Source organism: Thermobia domestica, chromosome 2 (genome assembly GCF_964235325.1).
Source record: "Thermobia domestica chromosome 2, izTheDome1.hap1.1, whole genome shotgun sequence".
Classification (NCBI taxonomy): domain Eukaryota; kingdom Metazoa; phylum Arthropoda; class Insecta; order Zygentoma; family Lepismatidae; genus Thermobia; species Thermobia domestica.
In genome coordinates, this window is record NC_137455.1 from 354324180 (window position 1) to 354346667 (window position 22488).

Consider the following 22488-nt stretch of genomic DNA (forward strand, 5'->3'; position numbering starts at 1 on the left):
TTCTTCCATTCTAGCTGCATGACCCGCCCACCTAAGCCTCCTAGACTTGACGACCCTAACAATGTTGGGTAAACCATATAACTTATGTAGTTCCTCGTTATGAAGTTTCCGCCATTCCCCATTCCCGTTCCTCTTGGGTCCAAATATTCGTCTCAGGATCTTGTTCTCAAATACTTTCAGTCTATGTTCTTCCCTCAGAGTAAGTGACCATGTTTCACAACCATACAGAACAACAGGCATGATTATCGTTTTGTATATTTTAAGCTTCAAATTCCCCGACAGAATTCGCGACGACAAGAGATTTTTAACCGAATAATAACACGAATTCCCTGCTTTTAGTCGACATTTAATTTCTTCGTGAATATGATTTTCCTCTGTTAATATTGATCCTACATATTTGAAACTATCCACTTTATCAAAAGTAGGCTATTATTTCATATTTTAACGCATTCATAATTTGCTGTATTCCGGTCCCGACGCACTTTCATGTATTTAGTTTTCTCTGCATTTTTTTCTAAACCCATGTCCCTGCAAGCGTTTAATAAGATCTCTGCATTTATCTCTATTGTTCTCCTATCATTTCCTATTAAATTTACATCATCGGCAAATGCCATAACCTGGTGAATACCGTTCAACTCTAGGCCCTGGTTGCAATCTTTGATTTTCCTTATAGCGTATTCCAGAACAAAGTTAAATAATAATGGCGACAACGCATCTGCTTGTTTCAGGCCATTTTCGACGTGAAAGCTCGTGGACAAACATTTTCCTATCCGGACTTTACTTTGGGATTCATTTAAACATATCTTAATTAATCTAATTAGCTTTCTCGGTATTCCAAGTACTGTAAGAACGTTGTATAATGTTTCTCTCCTAACCGAGTCATACGCCTTTCTAAAATCAACGAATAGTTGATGTACCGGGGTATTGTATTCCCACTTTTTTCGAGTATTTGGCGAATGGTAAATATTTGGTCGATAGTTGATCGATTTCGTCTAAATCCGCACTGATAATCTCCAATAATTTCATCTGCGTATGGGGTCAATCTTGCTAATAGAAAAATATTTGAAAGGATATTATAGGATGTTGACAGAAGAGAAATGCCTCGATAATTATTACAGTCAGTTTTGTCGCCTTTCTTGTGAATTGGAACAATTATTCTTTCCACTCTTTTGGCAATTTTTCCTTGTTGTAGGTGAGGAGAATGAGTTTGTGTATCTTGTTCCGCAATTTTTCGCCTCCAGCTAAAATTAACTCAACCGGAATTTCATCTACACTCAGAGATTTATGTTTCTTTAATTTCTTTATAGCATATTCTACTTCTATTCGGTTGGGTTCTGGAATATACTGTTCTGCGGTGTGTATCTCCTTTTCCCCAAGCACACTACAAATTCAAACTCTAGCTAAACCAAACTAACGAAACAATAACTGAAAATGTAGTAAAGATAGAGTAATACAAAAAGTACGTACATACAATAAATTAAAGTCTTTTCTTAAAGGCAAGATGCATGTGAACATTCTTCGACATTTCTTGCTTTCTCGGTAGGATTGTCTGTAGCACTGTAAAGCTTCAATTTTATCCACATTGTTGCATATTTTTCGGCATTAAAGAAACGCAAAGGTGGACCATTTATAGATACAAAAAGGAGCTTGCTAAGTGTTACAATCTGCATACGATTCTTCAGATCATTCAATGTTTGATTTATATCACTAAACTCACGTTCACATTCTGCAGTTGATATCGGTAGGCCTATTAGTTCCACAGCTTTCTTAAGTTTCTGAACACATATAAGAAGGCATATAAGAAGGATTGTTCTTGTACAAACGAAATTCTTTCACTACGAAGGAAACACCATTCACTGACTGTTTCAACAATTTGGATAATCGAGTAATGGTATCGTCTACGAAGAACACTAGTTCATTTTGATCAACAGGCCAAGAAGCAGGCTTTAACACTGAAACATCACCGAAAAAGTATTTATTTGGAAAACGGGAGTTTATGTTGTCTAAAAGGGATTGAAGAAATTTCAATCGGAAAGTGTCACATTTTGTTTTATCACTAGCAGTGGGCTTAGTGATGGACACTCCTTTGAATGTGTTTCTTTGCTCTAATTCATTAAGAGCATTTCTTGATCTCGGGGGATCAACAGTCTTTAACGCGCAAATTGTTTGATATACCAAATCGATTTCTCGTTTGGCTTCAACTGCAGATGCACTTCTGTTCTGCAAATAGAGCAAAAGACCTTTCAAAATTTCAAGAACATCATAGATTAATATAAATTCCCTGATGAATAACCAGCTGGTTAGCTTCTTTACTAAACCCTGGAATTTCGATCTCTCACGCGCCGGACGGGATGTATCTTTACTACATTTAGTCAAAAGACTGCACAATGCAATGTAACTTTCCCACAGTGACCGCACAGAATTGAATGAAGATGCAATCCAATGTACTCCAAACACACGACTCAATTTCAGAATATTTGTTGATAGTTCGTCTGATAATTGTTTAAGTAGGCCTAGTCCCTGGTTTCTTGAGCTATGAGAAAACACTGAATATAAAGCATCCATAAATGCTTGCATATGATACACATCAGAGACAGATTTAATCACATCTTGAACTGTAAGCTGAAGTTTATGATTCATACAGAGAACCACAATTAAGTCGTTGTTTAACAGTTCACGTAATCTTGTTGCTACTCCACTGTAACAACTCTGCATCATTGCCGCTCTATCTGTTGCTAAGCCAACAAGGTGATTCTTCAGAACGTATGCAATGGTTAGATAAAGTCTCTAACAAGCTTCCTAATATAGCTTCTACTGTAGTGTTGTCAAGTTCTACAATTTCAATAAAAAATAATTACTCGCAACACCTTCAAAAACTACATGAAAATAAATTATCATACAAGATTTATTAGATGTTGTACTTTCATCAATTAAAATACTAAAATTTTCTCCTGACTCCACAATAAACAGAGCAAGATTTTTTTTCATTTCCTCGATAATAAACATTATCAAGGCATGATCGGAGTATGACATATTTCCCACGGAAACCCCATTTAATCTCTGAAGTTCAACCAAAGAAGAATGTGTCAAGAAAGACAGATTTTCTTTAGCAATCATATATGCAGTACGCATGAGTGCTGCTGTTGTTCTAATTTTCTTCATTTTGGAGTTGCTTTAGACTCGTGCTTTTTTTTTTTTTTTTTTTGTATGGATTCCTCAATGTGCTGTTTCTTCCGATTATCCATTATTTCCATGCACTTGAGGTGGGACTTGCATCTTCCATGATCACCAATTTTGTCATTAAGTTTCTTGAGATTAGTTGCAGAAGCACCAACCAACCAAAATTGCTGATTCACAAGCAATAACATTTATATATATATTGAAAAGCCAATCAGAAGGATTTACACAAAATCACGCCCAAATTTACATCTAAAATGAGCGACAGAATGAATATCACTTCTATCTTGTATCAACGAGTGACAAAATAACGCTAACAAGCAACATCTTTCTACCTTAATAAGATACAATAAAAACGTGAAATTTTGTAACTAAAAGCTCTAAGATTATTAGCTTTTTTCTGTAAAATGAAGCGTATGCACAATAATGATCTTTGAACTTGAGATTTGGTGCTGCGATTAGTTCCGATATTATATGTACTGATTTTTATTGAATTTTTTTCTAAATTAATATATTTGATAGTTTCTTACAAACAGTTAAAATTATATGAAGATCAAATATAGAATGAGTAATTATCTAAAAAATAACAATAAAATAAAAACAAATAAATAATAAATTAAAAAAATATTACCCTTTGCTATACGTTGCAATTTTGTAATTCATGAAGTGAAGAGAGAAAAAACGGAGAATAGCTGTACGCGTGTCACTCGTGCTGAATGCTCTGGACTTAATGCTTTGATCATTCTATCGCTAACTCTCACCCGTATCTCTAATTAATTAATGCATGAATAATACATATATTTTCAATTTAATATAATATACCTTAAATATACCAATCGGTGTTATGATGTTTCTCACTAGAAACACGTCAATTTTTTTATCATACAATTTAATCAGAATAACAAATAGTAGAAAAATCAATTTAGCTTGCTACAGCTAGTTGTTTTATGCCTCATTTTTCTTACGAATAGATGTGTATTTAATTTTTTAGAGATATTCTTGTCTTGATATTAGTTTATGAACATTGTATATTCAGTCTCGACCAAGAAGTAAGTAGCTCCATTCAATTTTTTCATTAACTGGATTTGTTTATCGACCCTTTCCAAATGTTTTTGAGGAGTAACTCTTCAATTTACTTATGATTGGTATCTATTTTCCTTCAAATTTTTCGCGTTGTAGTTGATTTAAGCGTAGTGACAATCTTTCGTCTTAAAATAGTAAGACACCCAAAAAGCTATAACTCTTGAAAGTTCATCAGTGAATACTCGTTGACCTGCAACGATAATTACTTACTATTGTTCTGAAATGGATCACACGACCATAAATAGTGAATATGGTAATGTTGTGATACAAGTTTAGACGGTCTGTATTGGAATAAGACAAACTTAGTAAGACAATATCTTCATTATTGAAATCAATGCTTCTGAATTAACGAAATCTTAACATTTCATTAATAATTGAACATCTCTCTCTATTTTTTTATACTAATGCTATAGGAAAAACAACTAACAAAAACGTCCCTCAAGAATTCTACACAAAGCAAGAATGCTAACAAACCCAAAACAATCTATTAAATCCACTGTACTATTAAAAGTGTATCAGTTACGCACAAGGGAGTGGTTGCTGACTTACATTGAGTTCCTCGGTATCCTACGGGTGACGTCAGCATTTTCGATTCATCAAAAACAAACGCCTATAGAAGCTGAACGAGATGGCCTATCAAGATTTTTTTTAAAAAATACGTGTATCTATCTATAAACTCATTGTCCATACGTACGCGTTCCATACTATCTACATTAAGAGATCAATTTCACTGCATACGGAACAAATAACTAATTAATTTCGTTTTGTTTATTGCCAACCACGGTCTGCTCTTCTTTCAGTTATTAAAACGAGATAATTCAACACAACCACCGACATTGCACTACTCTTGTTTCCCGACTCTGTAAAAACGATACTATTAGCATCACATTTAGCACGTTTTTCTGCTGGTGGGACTTCTATATCGGTATTCACTTCATCAGAAATGTTTACCTTAAGCGATGAACTGCCTTCATTTGCTGTCTATTTGGTGGTCTCAGTTACTGTTGTTTAGTGCTGGGAGCATAAAATGACAATATAATTCGTTGTTTCTCCATTATGACGGCTGTACGTAAATGGTACTACAGACATGCACTTTAATGTTTAAGATTAGTTACATGAACATAAATGTTCAAAAATAATACACACGCATAGGTTTATGATTTCATTATATCTATCTATCTATCTATCTATCTATCTATCTATCTATCTATATATATATATATATATATATATATATATATATATATATATATATAAGAAACTACCAGAATAGTGATCGATATAAGTAAGTATTTGGTTTACACCGGTGTAAAATGCACTCCGCGCAAGAACGAACGCACAGCTATTGTACACAGATGACGAGATGAACCCTAGCAGAAGTAGTGTGACGTAGGTATGGGCTCGCCCACTTTTCGCACGGGGGTTTTCAAATGATACCACGGAATAGCACGCATACAACTTTACCCGGAGTAGCAGACGACATCTAAGTATAGACCACACCTCAAAAACCGAAAATGGACTTTACCGTGTCGTTGACCTTTCCCCGCTCCCCTGTTTTAGGGTTCTTCTCGTCATCTGTCAGCTGTACCATCAACTCAACACGAGAGAACACTAGAAGGCTCATCCACATCTAATTTGCTGCGATCAACTCTAAAGTCCTGGCCCTGCCTATTTCTTTTCTTTTTCTTTAAAGCCAAATGGAACTCTTCCATTGTTCGAAAATCCAAATTAACCGAAGTGGTGTATTGTTGTCAATTTAATTTCGGCCCCTATTTGGCTACGACCGATAGAGGAAAGCATCTATCTTTTTCTATGCCCAACGAGCAAAAAAACTTGATGTCCCAAACGGATCTGTTACGGCGACAGCCGATGGCATTGACCACGCAAGCGTGAATGTATAGTAACTTGAATTTTCTCTATACTTGTAATTTTCCCCATTGCCTTTTATTCCTCCTCAATAACCATTCTATTCTAGTGATAGTGTAGGTTTCCAGTGTTCTTCTGAAATCAAATTTTCCAGTTCTGTTCCTTTATTAAAAAAGACTACTGTAGATGACAACACAGACTTGTATTTATTCTTGCCTTTGGTTGGGGAGGCTGTAGAATCCAATATTTCAAACATATGTTGACTGCAAGAGCACTAAACATTTCTTCCTTCTGTAATGTGATGCACGGGGAAAGAGGGAAAACTCTGGTCCACTTGTGTTTTTGCTAGTACCTCAACTGTTTCTTTTCTTGTCGGCGGAAGAAGAAACGCATTATTGGTATATTGATGTCCGGTGCTCCGAGTTTCAATGGTAAGCTTAAATATCAAATCTTCCCCTTCATCTTTGCTGACAAAGAGGAAGGGGACCTTGCAAATATACTACAGACCTTGAAACATCACGCATCTTTGGTTTTGTTTTCTTGTAAGATTCGTTTAAAACTCCCCAAAATGGCATTTTTATGCTAGTAGCTAGCACAAACAAATACAGCCTCATGTACGAGAAAGAAGAAAAAGGAAGTGAGACAGATGAGCTTCATCCAAACTTAGAAAACAGAATTCTCTAAGAGTGCGATTTTATTAAATATTTTCCATGATAAAGAGGGGAAACCTGTTATAGAGAGGGGAAAACCACAACTATGTATAGAGAGGGGAAAACCACAATCTCTGGTTGGGACGACATTAGCTAAACCGGATACCTGGATGATTTTTTCGGAGGGGGAAATTCCAGGCATCCCCCCTACAAATCGAACACTGATCATGAGTAACAATGCCTTCAGTGTAAGCTTCCCATGATAAAGAGGGGAAACCTATTATAGAGAGGGGAAAACCACAACTATGTATAGAGAGGGGAAAACCACAATCTCTGGTTGGGACGACATTAGCTAAACCGGATACCTGGATGATTTTTTCGGAGGGGGAAATTCCAGGCATCCCCCCTACAAATCGAACACTGATCATGAGTAACAATGCCTTCAGTGTAAGCTATTGTCGCTGTATAAAAGTCCCATTTTTGTTCTTCTAATAACGTGCTTCTTACTATTGTTTCCTGTGTCATATTGTAGCTCTAATTTCCATGTATAGTTCAAGTTGCGGTGATCTGTGCCACTTGAGAGTGATAAATCATGTGAAAGTTACTTTCACCCTTAAGTTTTGCTAAAAGGAATCATGGTTGGTAAACTAAACTCCTTCAGATTGGCCGGAGAAATATTCTATTCTGTCTGTGGGCACAGGATTGCGAAGTATCATATGATTTCTTTTAGGACTTTTAACACAACTTATAGCCCCATGATGGCCACTCCGATTACCGCCATTTTAGGGCTTATCATTCACATCTATCAGCTTATGTATCATTGGTACGGTAAAGAGGGTTCTTTACGGTAACGGAACCAATGGGAGTACTGGGTTGCACTTCTGGAATCGGAACATATTCCTCTCCTTCCCAAAAGAAAACTATTCTTTGGCCGCGGAAAACAAGGAAAACAAGGCCGCGGAAAAATCGGTTTTGACTCTGGAACCGAAATTGATTTTTCTGAGAAAATTGGTTCTGACTCCGAAAACGAAATTGATTTTTCTTGGAAACTCCATATTGTTTCTGAAATCGAAACTTATTTTTCTGAAATTATTATTCTAATATGTTCTACTTCTAGAAGCGAAATTGATTTTCCTGACAAAATCGGTACTGACTGTGGAACTGAAATTGATTTTTCTGAGAAAATCGGTTCTGGTTTCTGGATATAGAAACGAAAATATTTTCTCTGAGAAAATTGGTTCTGTTCTAGTGCCAAAACTGATGTTCCTGAGAAAATTGGTCCTGGTTCTGGAACCTAAATTGACTTTTTCTGACAAAATTAGTACTGGAACTGAAACCGATATTGAAATGGAAGAGAAATTACATTTAAAAAAAGAAAAAAAAAAAAAAAACAGAAATAGGTTTCGTAACAAAGCCACTGTAGATGGTTCCCTCGAGTTTTCATTTCACAATTGCTCAGCATTGTTTGCAGCTTGTAACAATCTTGAACTAACGATCTTTGCAAATTTGGACTTCAACATATGTCTCGGTTCTCTTCTTGAAACAGAACTTATAAGAACAGAACCAATAGGTTCGAAATGTATTTAAGAGTCTTCATCCCGACGAAATTAAAATACCGCTAATTTTACAGTAATTATGCGATATCTCCAAATAGATAAAAGATAATTGAAATATGGAACAAGAGCGCCCTAGACAATATTATTTTGCGTGAAGTACCGTTATCAAAAGTCACCTCGTGGCTTTCCGTTTTTAGCTGTTAGAAACGCGAAAATAAATGCCGATTTTCAAAATGGCTCGAAATCGAAAGCAGATAAGTGAGTCGTGATAATGGTTTCTCATGTAAAATAATATTGTTTAGGGCGCTCTTGATCCACATTTCGATTATCTTTTATATGTTTGAAGATATCACATAATTACTGTAAAATTAGCGGTATTTTAATTTCGCCGGGATGAAAACTCTTAACCTTCTTCCCGGAGCATTCCAAATTACGGTTTTCTTGTTCTGTCCAGATATATTTCGGTTGTCTTCCCCAACCACATCCAATTAAAACATTTATTTAATATCCGGGACCAGACCCCAAAACATATTTGTTTCAGTTACTATTACAAAGTCAAACAGTAAAAATTTCACTAATTTAATTTGTGCAGTATTCTAAAGTTACATTACTTCTTAAAGTTAAACTTCGAAATGAAAATGAAATGAAATCTTTCAGTTTAACGTCCCATAATTCAGTTTAACACCCTTTAGGCTGAGGGAGACGGCTTTAAGCCAAGTGAATGATGATGGAAGAATTGGTTGAATGAGGAAGTGGAAGGAAACGAGATACCGGAGAAAATCCATTTACACAATGCTGTCCACCACAAACTTATTTGACTGGTAATCGAACCAGGGACCCTATGTACCAAAGGTAAGCGCTCTACCACTGAGCTACCGTGCCCCTCACAAGTAACTTTGAGTAGTCAACTACAGTATTCCTGTTCTAAAGATGCCTATGTACAATATTATCACGATTCATTCATTTATTGACTTATTCATTCATCAATTCATTCACAATTATATTCAATTGTTATTTTAAATTACTGAAGAAAACATACTTTACTCAGGACAGTAAAGAGGATCACGTGTATGGGATATGGGCAGAAACCGTTAAGGCCGGCGTTATCCGTTAATATGTTAACGGATTGACTCAATTAATGAACTCTGCCAACGTAGTCATTCTAGGTGTTCATTGCCGAAACCACAATTCAAAAATTTTATTTCGTTCAAGAGTTAACGGTGAAGTAACGGACAGCGTTACCTGTTATGTTTAACGGATTGAGTTCATTAACGAACTCAACGACCAAGATAATCGCTGTAATTATCTACTGAAAAAAGAATTCAAATTTAGTTTCCGTTAAAGAGTTAAAGTGGAGTAACGGTCGGCGTTACTCGTTAAGTTGTTACTCCATTGACTCCATTAACGTTCGGACATACAATTCGAATATAGAAAAACATACAATTCTTAAACCTGAGTCTTCACGTATTGTCATGGAATAGTGCTATATATACATTAATTAAAAAAAAAAGACTAGTTGGCCAAACAATTTCTTCCGCCTCACATTATTAAAAAGGATTCTGCAACTCTTCAGAAAAAATAGTGGGAACTTTTTTCTCTTTCTGGAGTGTTGACATCCAGTTTCGTGTCTTTGTTAATGAACCAATATTAGAAATAAATAATACTGACAAAATCAACAATAAATAATAATAAATGAGCAATAAATTACATGTACTGGCGTTACACAAGTGTTCGCATAGCACTATTTACACCACCGTGGGCTGGAGTGAGTTTTCAATTAATTATTGCAACTAAATACGCGACTGGAAAAGTCAATCAAGGTACACATACACGATCACTTCAATTAAATAGGTTTAAGATCTTTAACACAGCGAATTTAAGATCAGGCGCGCTTTCTCTCAGAAAAGAGTGTAAATGGTCCGAAGGTTAACGAATTCTGTCAAGATAAATGCTCTAGCTATATATTGCAAGGAATAGAATTCTGAAATTTACTTTCGTTCAAGAGTTGTCGTGTGGAGTAATTGACTGGCGTAAGCCATCATTATTCATTAAGATATTAGCTAAATGACTCCATAAACTCTTGCAAGATAATTGGTATAATTATCTATTGCAAGAAACAGAATTCGAAACTTAAAGGCTTCTGTGGTGGAATAACGGACGGACGCACTAACGTTATTGAAAGTCCCTCTTGCGTGATTCTAATAAAAATAAACTCTGATAAAAATAGCAGAGGATCACACGTGAGATGAATAACCACCGTTACCCGTTAAGATATTAACGGATCAATTCCAATAACGAACTCGGTAGAGATGATTGCTTTAGTCCGTTACATGTTAAGCATATGAGTTATAGATAGCCACCGTTAAAGTTTGCCATTGTCCGTTAATATATGTTAATGGATTGACCTTTTCGGCCGAAATAACCGCTCTAGACTGGTATCCTACGCGTGGGAGGATCCTGGGAAGTGGCATATTTAGGCTTTTGTATCGAGGGGACTATGTACAACAACACGTCAACCAAACAATCAAGTGAGAAGCCGCCACTGATTTGTAGCGTATTATGATATTACCATCATATTTTTTTCCTTTTGGGTGCCGACAAATTTTAATGCAGTTCATTTTCCTTCCTACTAAACTAACAAATTTATTTCTGGGGCTTGAGCCCAATAGCAATGCAAACTTTTCAGTAAATTTACAATTCAAGGGTATTTTTACAAATTTTAATAATTTGTCCTCATATTGAAATTTGATTCCCCAAGAGTTTTGAACTCCTCCCGAAATAAATTCCTGCGTCATGTCGGACGCAAGCTATCTATTGCAAAAAAAAAAAAAAAAAAAAAAAAAAAAAAAAAAAAAAATCGCCATCGTCAAAATCGCTTTTATCCGTTAAGATATTAACAGATTGACTCCACTAACGAAATCGGCTAACATAACTGCTCTAATTATATGTTGCGAAAAACAATTTTAAAAATAGTTACATGTATGGATAATGAGCTATAAATAGCCACCGTTAAAGTCATGGTTATCCGTTAATCCGTTAACTGATTGACTCCATTAACGAACTTGGCTGAGATAATTGCTTTAGCTATCTATTGAAAAAAAATTAAAAAATCTCATCCGTTCAAGAGTTATGGTGCAAAATAACGGACGGATGAGCGTTCAACAACGCAGTCTTGTAAATCTCACTGCGTGATCCTAATAATCTCTGATAAAGACAGTACAGAGGATACCAAGAAATATTTCCACGTATGTGATGTGGATAGCCACCATTGAAGTCCAGAGTACCTGATTCAACCCTAGCTCGTGCCAAGTTCGCTTTGTACTGAACAAACAGCGTATGCGTGGGTTTTCTGGTCGTTCTCCCGTTTCCTCACACTTTTTTTTTTTCATTCCTCTAGTTCATCTCTTAGCATCGGTGCACAATCCTGGAATATTAAACTAGAAATTTCCATATTTTTCTTCCTTTAATTTGCAGCAATATATATATATATACAGCCGCTAGAGCTGTTATAGCTATATCGTTAGCGTATAAGCCTTTAGCGCGGGTAGACTTGCCAACCATGCGATAACTTATCGTGATATACGATAATTTAAGCCTCAACGATATATAGGAAAATGCCCTTTCGATAATAGGTGAATATACGATAATTTTAGAATGCACACTTTTTTTTTCAGTTTCTGAATGTGCAAACAAATTGTTGTGTACTACTTAATTATGAAACACACACACACTGCAGTTTTTAACAGTAATTCTCGCTAAAATTAATCAATAACGATTTGGGAATTGGCAAATGACAACCCTGCATCCGTTGTTTAAATTCAATTACGTTTACGACGGGGTGGAAATATTGTTGTTATTCAGAGTAATGTGAATAAGGACAAAAATTTGGCAAGGACAGTGACACCGATTTGGAGTTTGAAATTGAAGATTACTAGATAAGTCTATTATGTATTATTACAATTATTAGTAGTACCATAGTAGTTTCGACAATTACCGTATGCATAACGAATATACGGTAACAATTTGTAATATGTGATAATTTTAAAGACGAAAATCGAAAATTTTGTTCTCTGAGGTTGGCAACTATGAGCGCGGGTGACCCGGTGGGAACTTATGTAGTTCGGTTCACACATTATGCTGCTGGTCCATGTCTCATATAGCCTCGCAGTTGAAGAAATCGCAGAACTCCAATCTAACCAAACAATCAAGTGAGAAGGCGCCACTGATTTGGAGTGCATTACGATATTAACATAAATAAACAATGAGAGAGTGCAATGAGTTTGTTGAAGGACATTTAAACATTCTAAGAACCTTGAGTTTGCCGTGAAAAAAGTTTAAGCTTTCGATAAAAGGAAAACTAATATTACTAAACTTTGCATATATCATAAATTAAATAGCATAACTATTATCACGCGATTGGTCTCTTTTGCAACAAATTTGGTAGCGTATAAAATTGATTATATAGTACTTGCACATACCTTGGTAACTGTCTTCTGCTGTGTCTTGTGAAGCAATGGGCTTTGTTTAAGATGTGTTGGTTCTTGAAATATCACTGTGAGAAGGGCGTTAACTTCCTTACAAGATCACGAAGTTGTCTATCCACTTTATTCTTTTTATAAAGCTTTAATCATGTATTCATCTTCTTGTTTTCTTTTAATTTTATTTCAAGCAAGCAGAAGCCAAGACAGTGTAGTTTTATTATGTTGTCATTTGGATGGAAGAAGACAGCCCATTCCGCCCACCTCCGCTAACATTTGACAATTGGTCATGGCGGTCACTAACCTACCTACTAGCGATCAGTATCATCATGATTCTCCCGTTATAACATCCGTATTTATTGTTCATTTTGTCAGTATTATCTATTTTTAGTGTTAGTTCATTAACAAAGACACGAAACTGGATGTCAACGCTCCAGTAAGGTTAAAAAAAAAAAGTTGTCAGTATTTTTCCTCAAGAGTTGCAGAATCCTTTAAAAAAAAATGTGAGGCGGAAGAAATTAAGTTTGGCCAACTAGTTTTCTAAATAATATATTATATAGTACTATTCCATATACTTGAAGACTCAACTTGGAGAATTGTATGTTTTTCTGATGCTATAATATTCTTAAAATGTAGCAGTAGATTATAGCTATAGCACACGCACCACATACAAATTGTAATATTTCTTTACAAAATGTTTCCAAAGCCACATTTGCAAAATGCATGAACATCTATCACGAATGCACACAACACACACACACACACACACACACATATATATATATATATATATATATATATATATATATATGTGTGTGTGTGTGTGTGTGTGTGTGTATGTATATGTATGTATGCATGTATAGGGTATTTCAAAACAACACCTGCAACGTTTGGAAGGTGATTCTTGACACTAAGATAAGACAAAAAGTATAGACCAACCTGGGTGCACAAATGCTTCCTTTCGGAATAATAGGCGCCGAAAACATATGAAAATACACTTTAAAGTCTATTGCTCCAATACTATGGGATCTACCGTAGTCGGGCCAAGACTTTATTTAAGAACTAGTATGTGCCCTATACAAATATCCATGCTTCAGAATCTTGCGGTACTTTTGCAACAAATTTTATTGAGGGGGTTTGGCTACGGGCATATAACTTGAAGTACTCACCAACTACCTCTATAAAGTTGTTGCGGGAGTACCACAGACCCTGAAACTTGGATATTTGGATAGAGCACATACTAGTTCCTAAGTGAAGTCTTGACCCGACTACCGTAGGTCCCATAATAATGGAGCTTTGGACTTTAAAGTTCATTTTTTCATGGTTTCGGCAGCCTATAACTCCGAAAGGAAGCATTTGCGCACCAGTTTGGTCTATACTTTTTGTCTTATCTTGGTGTCAGGAATCACCTCCCCAACGTTGTTAGTGTTGTTTTGAAACAGTATGTATATATATTATCTTTCACTTACAACGATATTATATATCTATGCAATAAATTACTTTCATTTTCGTATCTTGATTTTGGGCAACGGTGCGTAAAAGTACACAATCTATTGAATAGAAGAAGAAGAAGAAAAGAGATAATCTGTTGTTGATTCTAAATAAAAAGAAACAAGATTTAATCGTAGTAGCTGAACATCTATGTTGATTTTATATGTATAAACCAGGGGTGTAGCCAGCAGGTTTGTGTAGGGGGGCCCGTCGTTTTTGAGGGGGGGCCAGCTACAATGTACAAAGCCAAAAAATGCATTTCTGCTAGTCTGCAAAACTAAAAACACTATTTTAGCTTCTTCTTCTTCTTCTTCTTCTTCTTCTTATTATTATTATTATTATTATTATTATTATTATTATTATTATTATTATTATTATTATTATTATTATTATTATTATTATTATTATTATCCATAAATTATATTCAAGATAGTTTTTATTATGCTTAATCCAGAACTACTGCCCGGGACCAAACGCTATACTTTTGTGCATAACTATAAAGGTAACCAAGAAAGTTCTGTCCCTTTTCGTGGAGGTCTGTGTTCGATTGGACCTCACATCGTGAGTTGAATGCGAGTGGAGATAAGGCGAAAGTCAGTTGTTGTTGTAGGTATATCCAACATACTACCTGGTTGTGGCAATTCAGACACACCGTGAACTTGCATAAAGACAGAGGGAATATGGGACTTCCACAGAGCGCCATAGGAGCATGTATGCTGAACGAGTTCAAATGGAGGTCAAACACCACTGTAGCGGGACAGAAGATATGCCAGGCCTTTGGTGAGGGTGTCGTGATGACGCAGACATTGCAGCGATGGTTTGACAAGTTTAAGGACGATGACGAAACACCCAAAAACACCACGTGCCAGAAGACCAACGCATGTACAAAGAGGAACTGGGACTACAATTCAGTGTGTGGAGGAACCATTCGGCAGCACATCCATCAACTTGTGAAGCACTACAAGTTGGGTCGATGGGTCTCTCATATTTTGACTCCGGGTCAGAAGGCAACGCGGCAGTCGCCTGTGTTTATTTACTGTTTCGGAGCCATTTCTGGACAGGGCGTTAACATGTGATAAAAAGTGTGTCCTATACGAAGCTCCACGGCATCGTCATCATTGGTTAGTGTCCCATGAACCGATTTCAAAACAACCGAAACCAGCACTGTACCAGAAGAAGGTCCTTCTGTGTGTTTGGTGCATCGTGCATCGGGAACTGCTACCAGCTGGTCAGAGTATCAATGCAACTGTGTAATGTCAGCAGTTGACTGTGCTCAACAAAAACTCAAAACTCTGGAGCCATCACTTCTGAATTGCAAATGGGTCCTCGTTTACGGGACAACGCTAAGCCCCACGTGGCTAGGATGGCTCAGGACACCATTTTTCGCCTTGGATGGGAAACAATATTGCAACCACTATATTCCCAGCGTATTGCACCGTCCGATTATCATCTGTTCCATTCTTTGGACAATCACATTAGAGGACGCCATTTCAAATCCCTAGTAAAAGTCCAAAATGCACCTCATACTTTCTTCGTTTCACGGCCCACCACGTTCTACCGCGATGGATTCCATGGCCTTCCATAACGTTTTCAGAAGGTCGTCGATGCTGATGGGGACTATTTTTCATCTTCCAGGTTAGGTGACATATCGATGTTCGAAGGCGGTGGGTGAAAAAGCAACAACACGTTTCTTGGTTACCTTTATATTTAAATTTCAGACATTGTATACAGAACCTATCTACACAAGATTGATTTTCTTTGAAATTTCACTTAATTTCTTTACGGTTTCCTGACAAATATACTTATTTATTATTCGTGACTAAAAAAACATAATTATTTTATTACACTGACGAGGAAACGGTCTTAAGTGTAAACAACCGATTTGGCTGGGGTCCGGATATGGGTTACGGGAGACCAAAGTAGCAGACACGTATTTTGGCGTTTGGGCCCATACGCAGAAATTTCCAAAATTCGGGACCCCAAAGTGGCTCTACATGCTATAACTAGGAAGCGAATGACGTTACTTGTACACAACCGATTTGGCTGTGGTCCAGATATGTGTTTCGGAAGACCAAAGTAGGAGACACGTATTTTGGCGTTTGGGCCCATACATGAAATTTCCAAAATACGAGGCCCCAAAGTGGCCCTACATGCTATAACTAGGAAGCGAATGACGTTACTTGTACACAACCGATTTGGCTGGGGTCCGGATATGTGTTACGGAAGACCAAAGTAGGAGACACGTATTTTGGCTTTTCGGCCCATACGCAGAAATTTCCGAAATACGGGACCCCAAAGTGGCCCTACATGTTATAACTAGGAAGCAAATGACGTTACTTGTACACAACCGATTTGGCTGGGGTCTGGATGTGTGTTACGGGAGACCAAGGTAGGAGACACGTAATTTGGCGTTTGGGCCCATATGCAGAAATTTCCGAAATACGGGGCCCCAAAGTGGCCCTACATGCCATAACTAGGAAGCGAATGACGTTACTGGTACAGAATGTTGCCTTGGGTTGGAATGTTATAATATATCCAAAAGTATGAGACTTGTGTTTGTTGTTAGGTCCCACAAAAAGAAATGTCGAATGTACAGGGTCCGATATTGCTAGATTTTCAATAAGGCCATGAAGTTGGCATATGTGGTACCCATGCAATTCTCAACAGATGTTCAGCTGGCACGAGCCGTCGAGGGGGATCTGCTGACCACGAGGGTGTCAACGGAGCGAAAGAATGTTTGCGTTTTTCGCTTGTATTTCTAACTTCATGGCCTTATTGAAAATCTAGCAATATCGGACCCTGTACATTCGACATTCCTTTTTGTGGGACCTAACAAGAAACACAAGTGCCATACCTTTGGATATATTATAACATATTCCAACCCAAGCCAACATTCTGTACCAGTAACGTCATTCGCTTCCTAGTTATGGAATGTAGGGCCGCTTTGCGGCCCCGTATTTCGGAAATTTCTGCGTATGGGCCCAAACGCCAAAATGCGTGTCTCCTACTTTGGTCTCCCGTAACACATATCCCGACCCCAGCCAAATCGGTTGTTTACATTTAAGACCGTTTCCTCGTGAGTAAAAATAAATGAGAGAGCGAATGAAACCCAAATTGAATAAAAGCATTGTTTCTCACCAAATTTTCCATCCTCTATGTCTTTTAAAACACTTGTTAAAGCATATAAAAGTACACTGTACTTACAAATCAGTTTAGTACTTTGTTTTATGGCCGTATTTGTAGTACCTTGTTAAAACGTTTGTCTTCAAACTGTCAAATATAAATCGCAGTAAATTGTGTAATCTGCTGTCACAAAAAGTATCCTATTCTTCGATCGGTATAAGGAAGAGATACTATACTATTTTTCGATCGGTATGGAAAAACAATATTTCTCCATACTATTTTACCATAAATTATTAATTGTCAATAAACTTTGTTACTTTTAAATGAATGAAGCGAGATAATTTTACTATGATGTTTTAAAAGCTGGTCATTTGGGGGGGCCAGGAAACCATTTGGGGGGGCCCGGCCCCGATGTTCCCCCCCTTGGCTACACCCCTGGTATAAACTGTACTACTAGTTACCATAACAGCAGATAGTTGTTTATCTAAAGATTGCTATGACAACCATAAGGAGAAATTATTATTATTAATGGAGTTGTAAAAAGAATAATAAAAAGGTAATGTTGTTACAAGGCGACGTATTTGACTTCATGTAATTTGATCGTGTTAATATATTTAAAAATTATACGAACTGTGGGCTAAATGTAACGTGTAAAATATAAGGATAATAAGTTATAATCGTTACATTTTAGAAGGTGGTTCCTCTATATATATATATGTTACACACTGACATCCAAAGAATTTATGAATCGTATTTCAATTACAAAACTGTATTCTACTGCATTCTCTAGTGCAAGTTATACTTGGTTTACTTCAAGTCCATTTGAGTTTGTGGTGCATGCAGTCCTTGGTTCGATCCCAGCTCGCGCCAAATGAGCTTTGTGGTGGACGAACTCCGTGTCCGTGGGTTTTTTCAGGGTTCTCCCGTTTCCTCTCACTTTCTTTATTCCACCATTTCATTCATTTCTCATCATCACCATCTCATTTAGCCTAGTCAGCATATTCGTGGGACGTAAAACTTAAAGATTTCATTTCATTTCATTTCCAAAATCTGCTTCAGAATTCTTTTGCAGATTGTATTGGAGGATGTTCTCAGAAGCCTGTGGCAGGTCGCCCTTTGATATCAAGAGTACTCATTGTTACCAATTTCATTTTCATAGAAATAACCAAATAATAATTCAGAAATCACTAAATTTTTATATTATCGCACGCAGAGTCAGATTTAGATTTGATGAGGCCCTATTGGGGCCCTTTATATTAGGAATGCAATGGATGTACCCGATTGCAATGAAATGAGCTGAGCGAGCTTAAACTACGTAATCATTCCTGGCCATTATGCAATAATAAATGCCATTTTTAATTGTTGACAAAAAAATCGCGTGAAAACTTTTTCCCCATGTTAAGTCTATGCAAGCGTTTTTCGGTGATTATTCCTCGATGGTACATCGGATTTTTGATTTCGACCTATGTTGTCACTCAGCACGACATACTCTATCAGCGTGCTAAGTTTGGTTGAGATCGGCCAAACGGTCTAGGAGGAAGCGTTTTTCGGTGATTATTCCTCGATGGTACATCGGATTTTTGATTTCGACCTATGTTGTCACTCAGCACGACATACTCTATCAGCGTGCTAAGTTTGGTTGAGATCGGCCAAACGGTCTAGGAGGAGTTCGCGGACAACCAAACGGCTAACCCGAGTATAAGACCTTCGCTTCGCTCAGCTCAATAACCAGTTATCCATTGTCAATGACAAATTGTCTGCACTGAAGTGTGGACCTACATACTTCATGTTGCCATGCAACCAGTTGATGAAGAACTTAGGCACCCTATGTGCAGAAATGGGAAAACTAGTGATATTTTTGGGAGTGTGCTAGGAGAGGCACCATTTCTTACACCAGACACGTAGCCAGGATTTCGTGAAGGGGGGGGGGGGGTCCGTGACATGAAATACTGTGGTCATCACACCAGGAGCTCGATCATTCTAAACTATTTTACTGAAACATATTGGTTCGTTTAGCCAGGATTTCGTAATGGCGGGGGGTGGGGGAATTCTGAAAGCCCAGGAGCTTGATCAATCTAAACTACTTTACTATCAACATATATTGCTTTGTTAGGACAATAAAATGAGGATATGTTGGCAAGTATTTTAATAAAAAACTATGAAGAAATCTAGAGTAAAATAATAGGGTCTAATAATACAAAAACGTATTGAAGATTTTACAATATTTTACGTTCTCCCTCAGTTTATTCAAATATAACAATTTTCCTTTCATTATGACCCCAATTATTATAAAAAGTACATATTCACTATTATAAAAACTACATACTCAATAATGTCTTGTAAACTATTTTGCAATATCTCTGTTCCTTTCTTTGTTGAATCAAATGCTAACAGAACATTCCACGCAAAAAATTTTGTTTTTATTATTCCACCAACTACTGTCGGTTCCAAATGACAGATTAAAGGAGCAGTAGAAAATTTTTCTTGAAATAACATGTTTGATACTGCTAGGATGCGATGACGAAAAATTATGATAAAAAATGTCCACACTGTTACACAACGACACTATGCTTTCGGAAGCTTGAAATCTCCCTGAATAGTAGCATAAATTCTGAGAATTCCGTAACTTTTCTAGAAATTTCAAATTCCCTGACTCTTCCAGGATATCTCGCTTAGCTCGCCACCATGTATTGCAAATAATATAAATTTCCTCATAAGAAAGAGTAACCAAAGGCTTCCTTTAGTTTTTTTTATTATTATTTTTCACGTTGATTCTTCATTTTCTCATTTTATTTTGTTCAATCCTTATTTTTTTTTCATTTCTGGTCTCGAAAGGGGGTCCGGACCCCCTGGACCCTCCCCTTGGCTACGTGCCTGCTTACACTATAGGAACAAACACAACACAAAATAGTGTTCATGTATTTTCTGTAAGTTTTATAACTTGCTTTTACTTTATAGTTTGGAAATGTACATCAACATTTATCTGTAAATTTTGGGCGTCCCCAAGAGAGTGGGACTCTAAGCTATAGCTTGTTTAGTTTATACGTAAATCCGCCACTGATCGCACGCCGTACTAAAGTTTATCCTTGTCAGCAAAGAGTGTTTCAGAAACATGCTAAAGTCACATTTTTAAAAATCAAATTTCATTTAATTTAATCTCCAGAAAAGTTATAATTATTTTATCACTGTCGGGAACTTCAACTTGAAAAAATTAATTTAATGAAAACAAAAACTTTTGAAAAATATATCTTTTTCATTGATCTCTCAAGATTCGGTCCTCCTGCTATTTGGCGGAGCTGTTCTTCCTTCGAGACAACCTGGCTGCAGTAGTAAATTCATGAACTGATGTAAAACATATGGGGCCTTATGCAGTATCATTTTGAAGTATGATTAGCATCATACTAAAGGCCTGGCTACTGCAGGAAACATATGTTAGTCGAACTCTTTAGTATGGCACTAATCACGCGTCAGAACGACTTTGTATAATACCAATGATGTTTGGCACTAAAGGCGGATTTTCATGCCCGCGTTAGAACGGAAGCATCACATGTAGCGTATTCACCGTAAATTATTTTCGTTTTCATACATCCGTGCGTGTATTGCGCCAAATTACTACTCCCTAGCTAATGCGCATGCGTAAAATAGAAAGTTTGCGACTTCCGCCATGTTAGTCAGTGAATACAATAGTGTACGCGCGCTACTTCCGTCAGAATTGAACAAATTTCTACTCTGACGCGAGTGTAGCGCGCCATCTCCGATGCGTGATTTCATTGGCTGTTTAGCACAATCGCTCGCAACTCACGGAGGTAAAGGACACATGAAAATCCGCCTTAAGAATGTTTCGTTGGGGTTTTCTATAAGTTTGAATTCATCTGTGTAAAGTGTGGAGAGTGTAAGGTCAAAAAATTAGCTTACCTGCGAAATCATTGATGTTTTAAAACTGCCATTGAAAGAAGTTAATACTATCAATGAAAAGAAAAAAGACACAAACATCATTTTATTACTTTCCAGATAAGCAAGCTTTTTTGCATTTTCAAGCTTATTTCACTTCAGCCTATCATAATGCAGGAAGATACAGAATTCCTATTTATGAACAGTATATAGTGATAATGAACCAGGTCTTGGTCTTCACTTGTTTTGGGTTATCGAGGCAAGTATGTACTATTGTTTTGCCATTAAAAATGTCAATTTTTTCACAAAATGATTTAATTCTTCTTTATTTTACATCTGAAAATGTGTATTGAGGGATCACAGTACATCTAGGAATCAATACGTACCGAGTGTACATGCAGCAGTAGTAGAATCTTTGTTATTATGTATTAACCTTATTAGAACACACTCACTACACCCAATAGGCCTACTTACTTCTCCCTTAGTCCTGGAGATATTCTCACTTTTTTCGGTAATTAATAACAGAATGACTATATAGAATGACTATGACTGTATTTAAAAGAAAAGTGATTTCAACGTTTTCCCCTGGTAGGTTTCCCATATCTCCGAGATTAGCCCGGAAAGTCCGAGTTTCAAGCCTGCATCCGGAAATTTGTCTGGTATTAACTAATGTCCAGGTTTTTTTTGGGTTAGTCAATGGAAAGCCTCGAAACGCTGTTTGGTCAAGCAGCTGGCTTGCGAAGCTATTTTGTGTTGACATTTATGAAAAAATCAGTGGGAAGCTGTTCTTCGGAAAAATACTTTCCTTCGGAAAATAAATTTTTAATTAGAAAATAATTTAGAAGATAATTAAAGCAATTGTAATGAATATATTTTAAATAAAGAAAATTAGAAAACACATTTTTAGAATTTAAGGTTAGCCTTTATTAGCTTTTTCTCCAAAGACTAACCCCATTCCTAAACATGTCTGGAATTGGTGCCTAGAAATTATGGTAAGCCTATCCCGAGGAACTTGGAATACGAGGAGGTTCAAAGTAGTATTGCAAAAATACAGGTAACTCACGGAGTTCGATCAAAAATTGCTTCGCGGGAATATTCCTCTTAGTCCACCCCCTGAAATCATCACTGATTTCATTACATTTATTTTACCGAAAGCTGAGAGGGCGGAAGGGT

At 36.7% G+C, this 22488-nt stretch overlaps 2 protein-coding genes across 2 annotated transcripts in view; both read right to left on the bottom strand.

Moving 5' to 3' along the window:
- Positions 1–13094, bottom strand: part of LOC145678784 (angiotensin-converting enzyme-like) — a 75567-nt gene extending 62473 nt beyond the window's left edge. The window contains exon 1 of the mRNA XM_081749287.1: positions 12811–13094. The gene's annotated coding sequence lies outside the window, so the exon portion shown is untranslated. The remainder of the gene's footprint in view (positions 1–12810) is intronic.
- Positions 1768–2718, bottom strand: LOC145679587 (E3 SUMO-protein ligase KIAA1586-like). Its single transcript, XM_081750164.1, has one exon. The coding sequence runs from the start codon at positions 2716–2718 to the stop codon at positions 1768–1770; it is 951 nt and encodes a 316-aa protein (XP_081606290.1).
- Positions 13095–22488: the final 9394 nt, after the last annotated feature.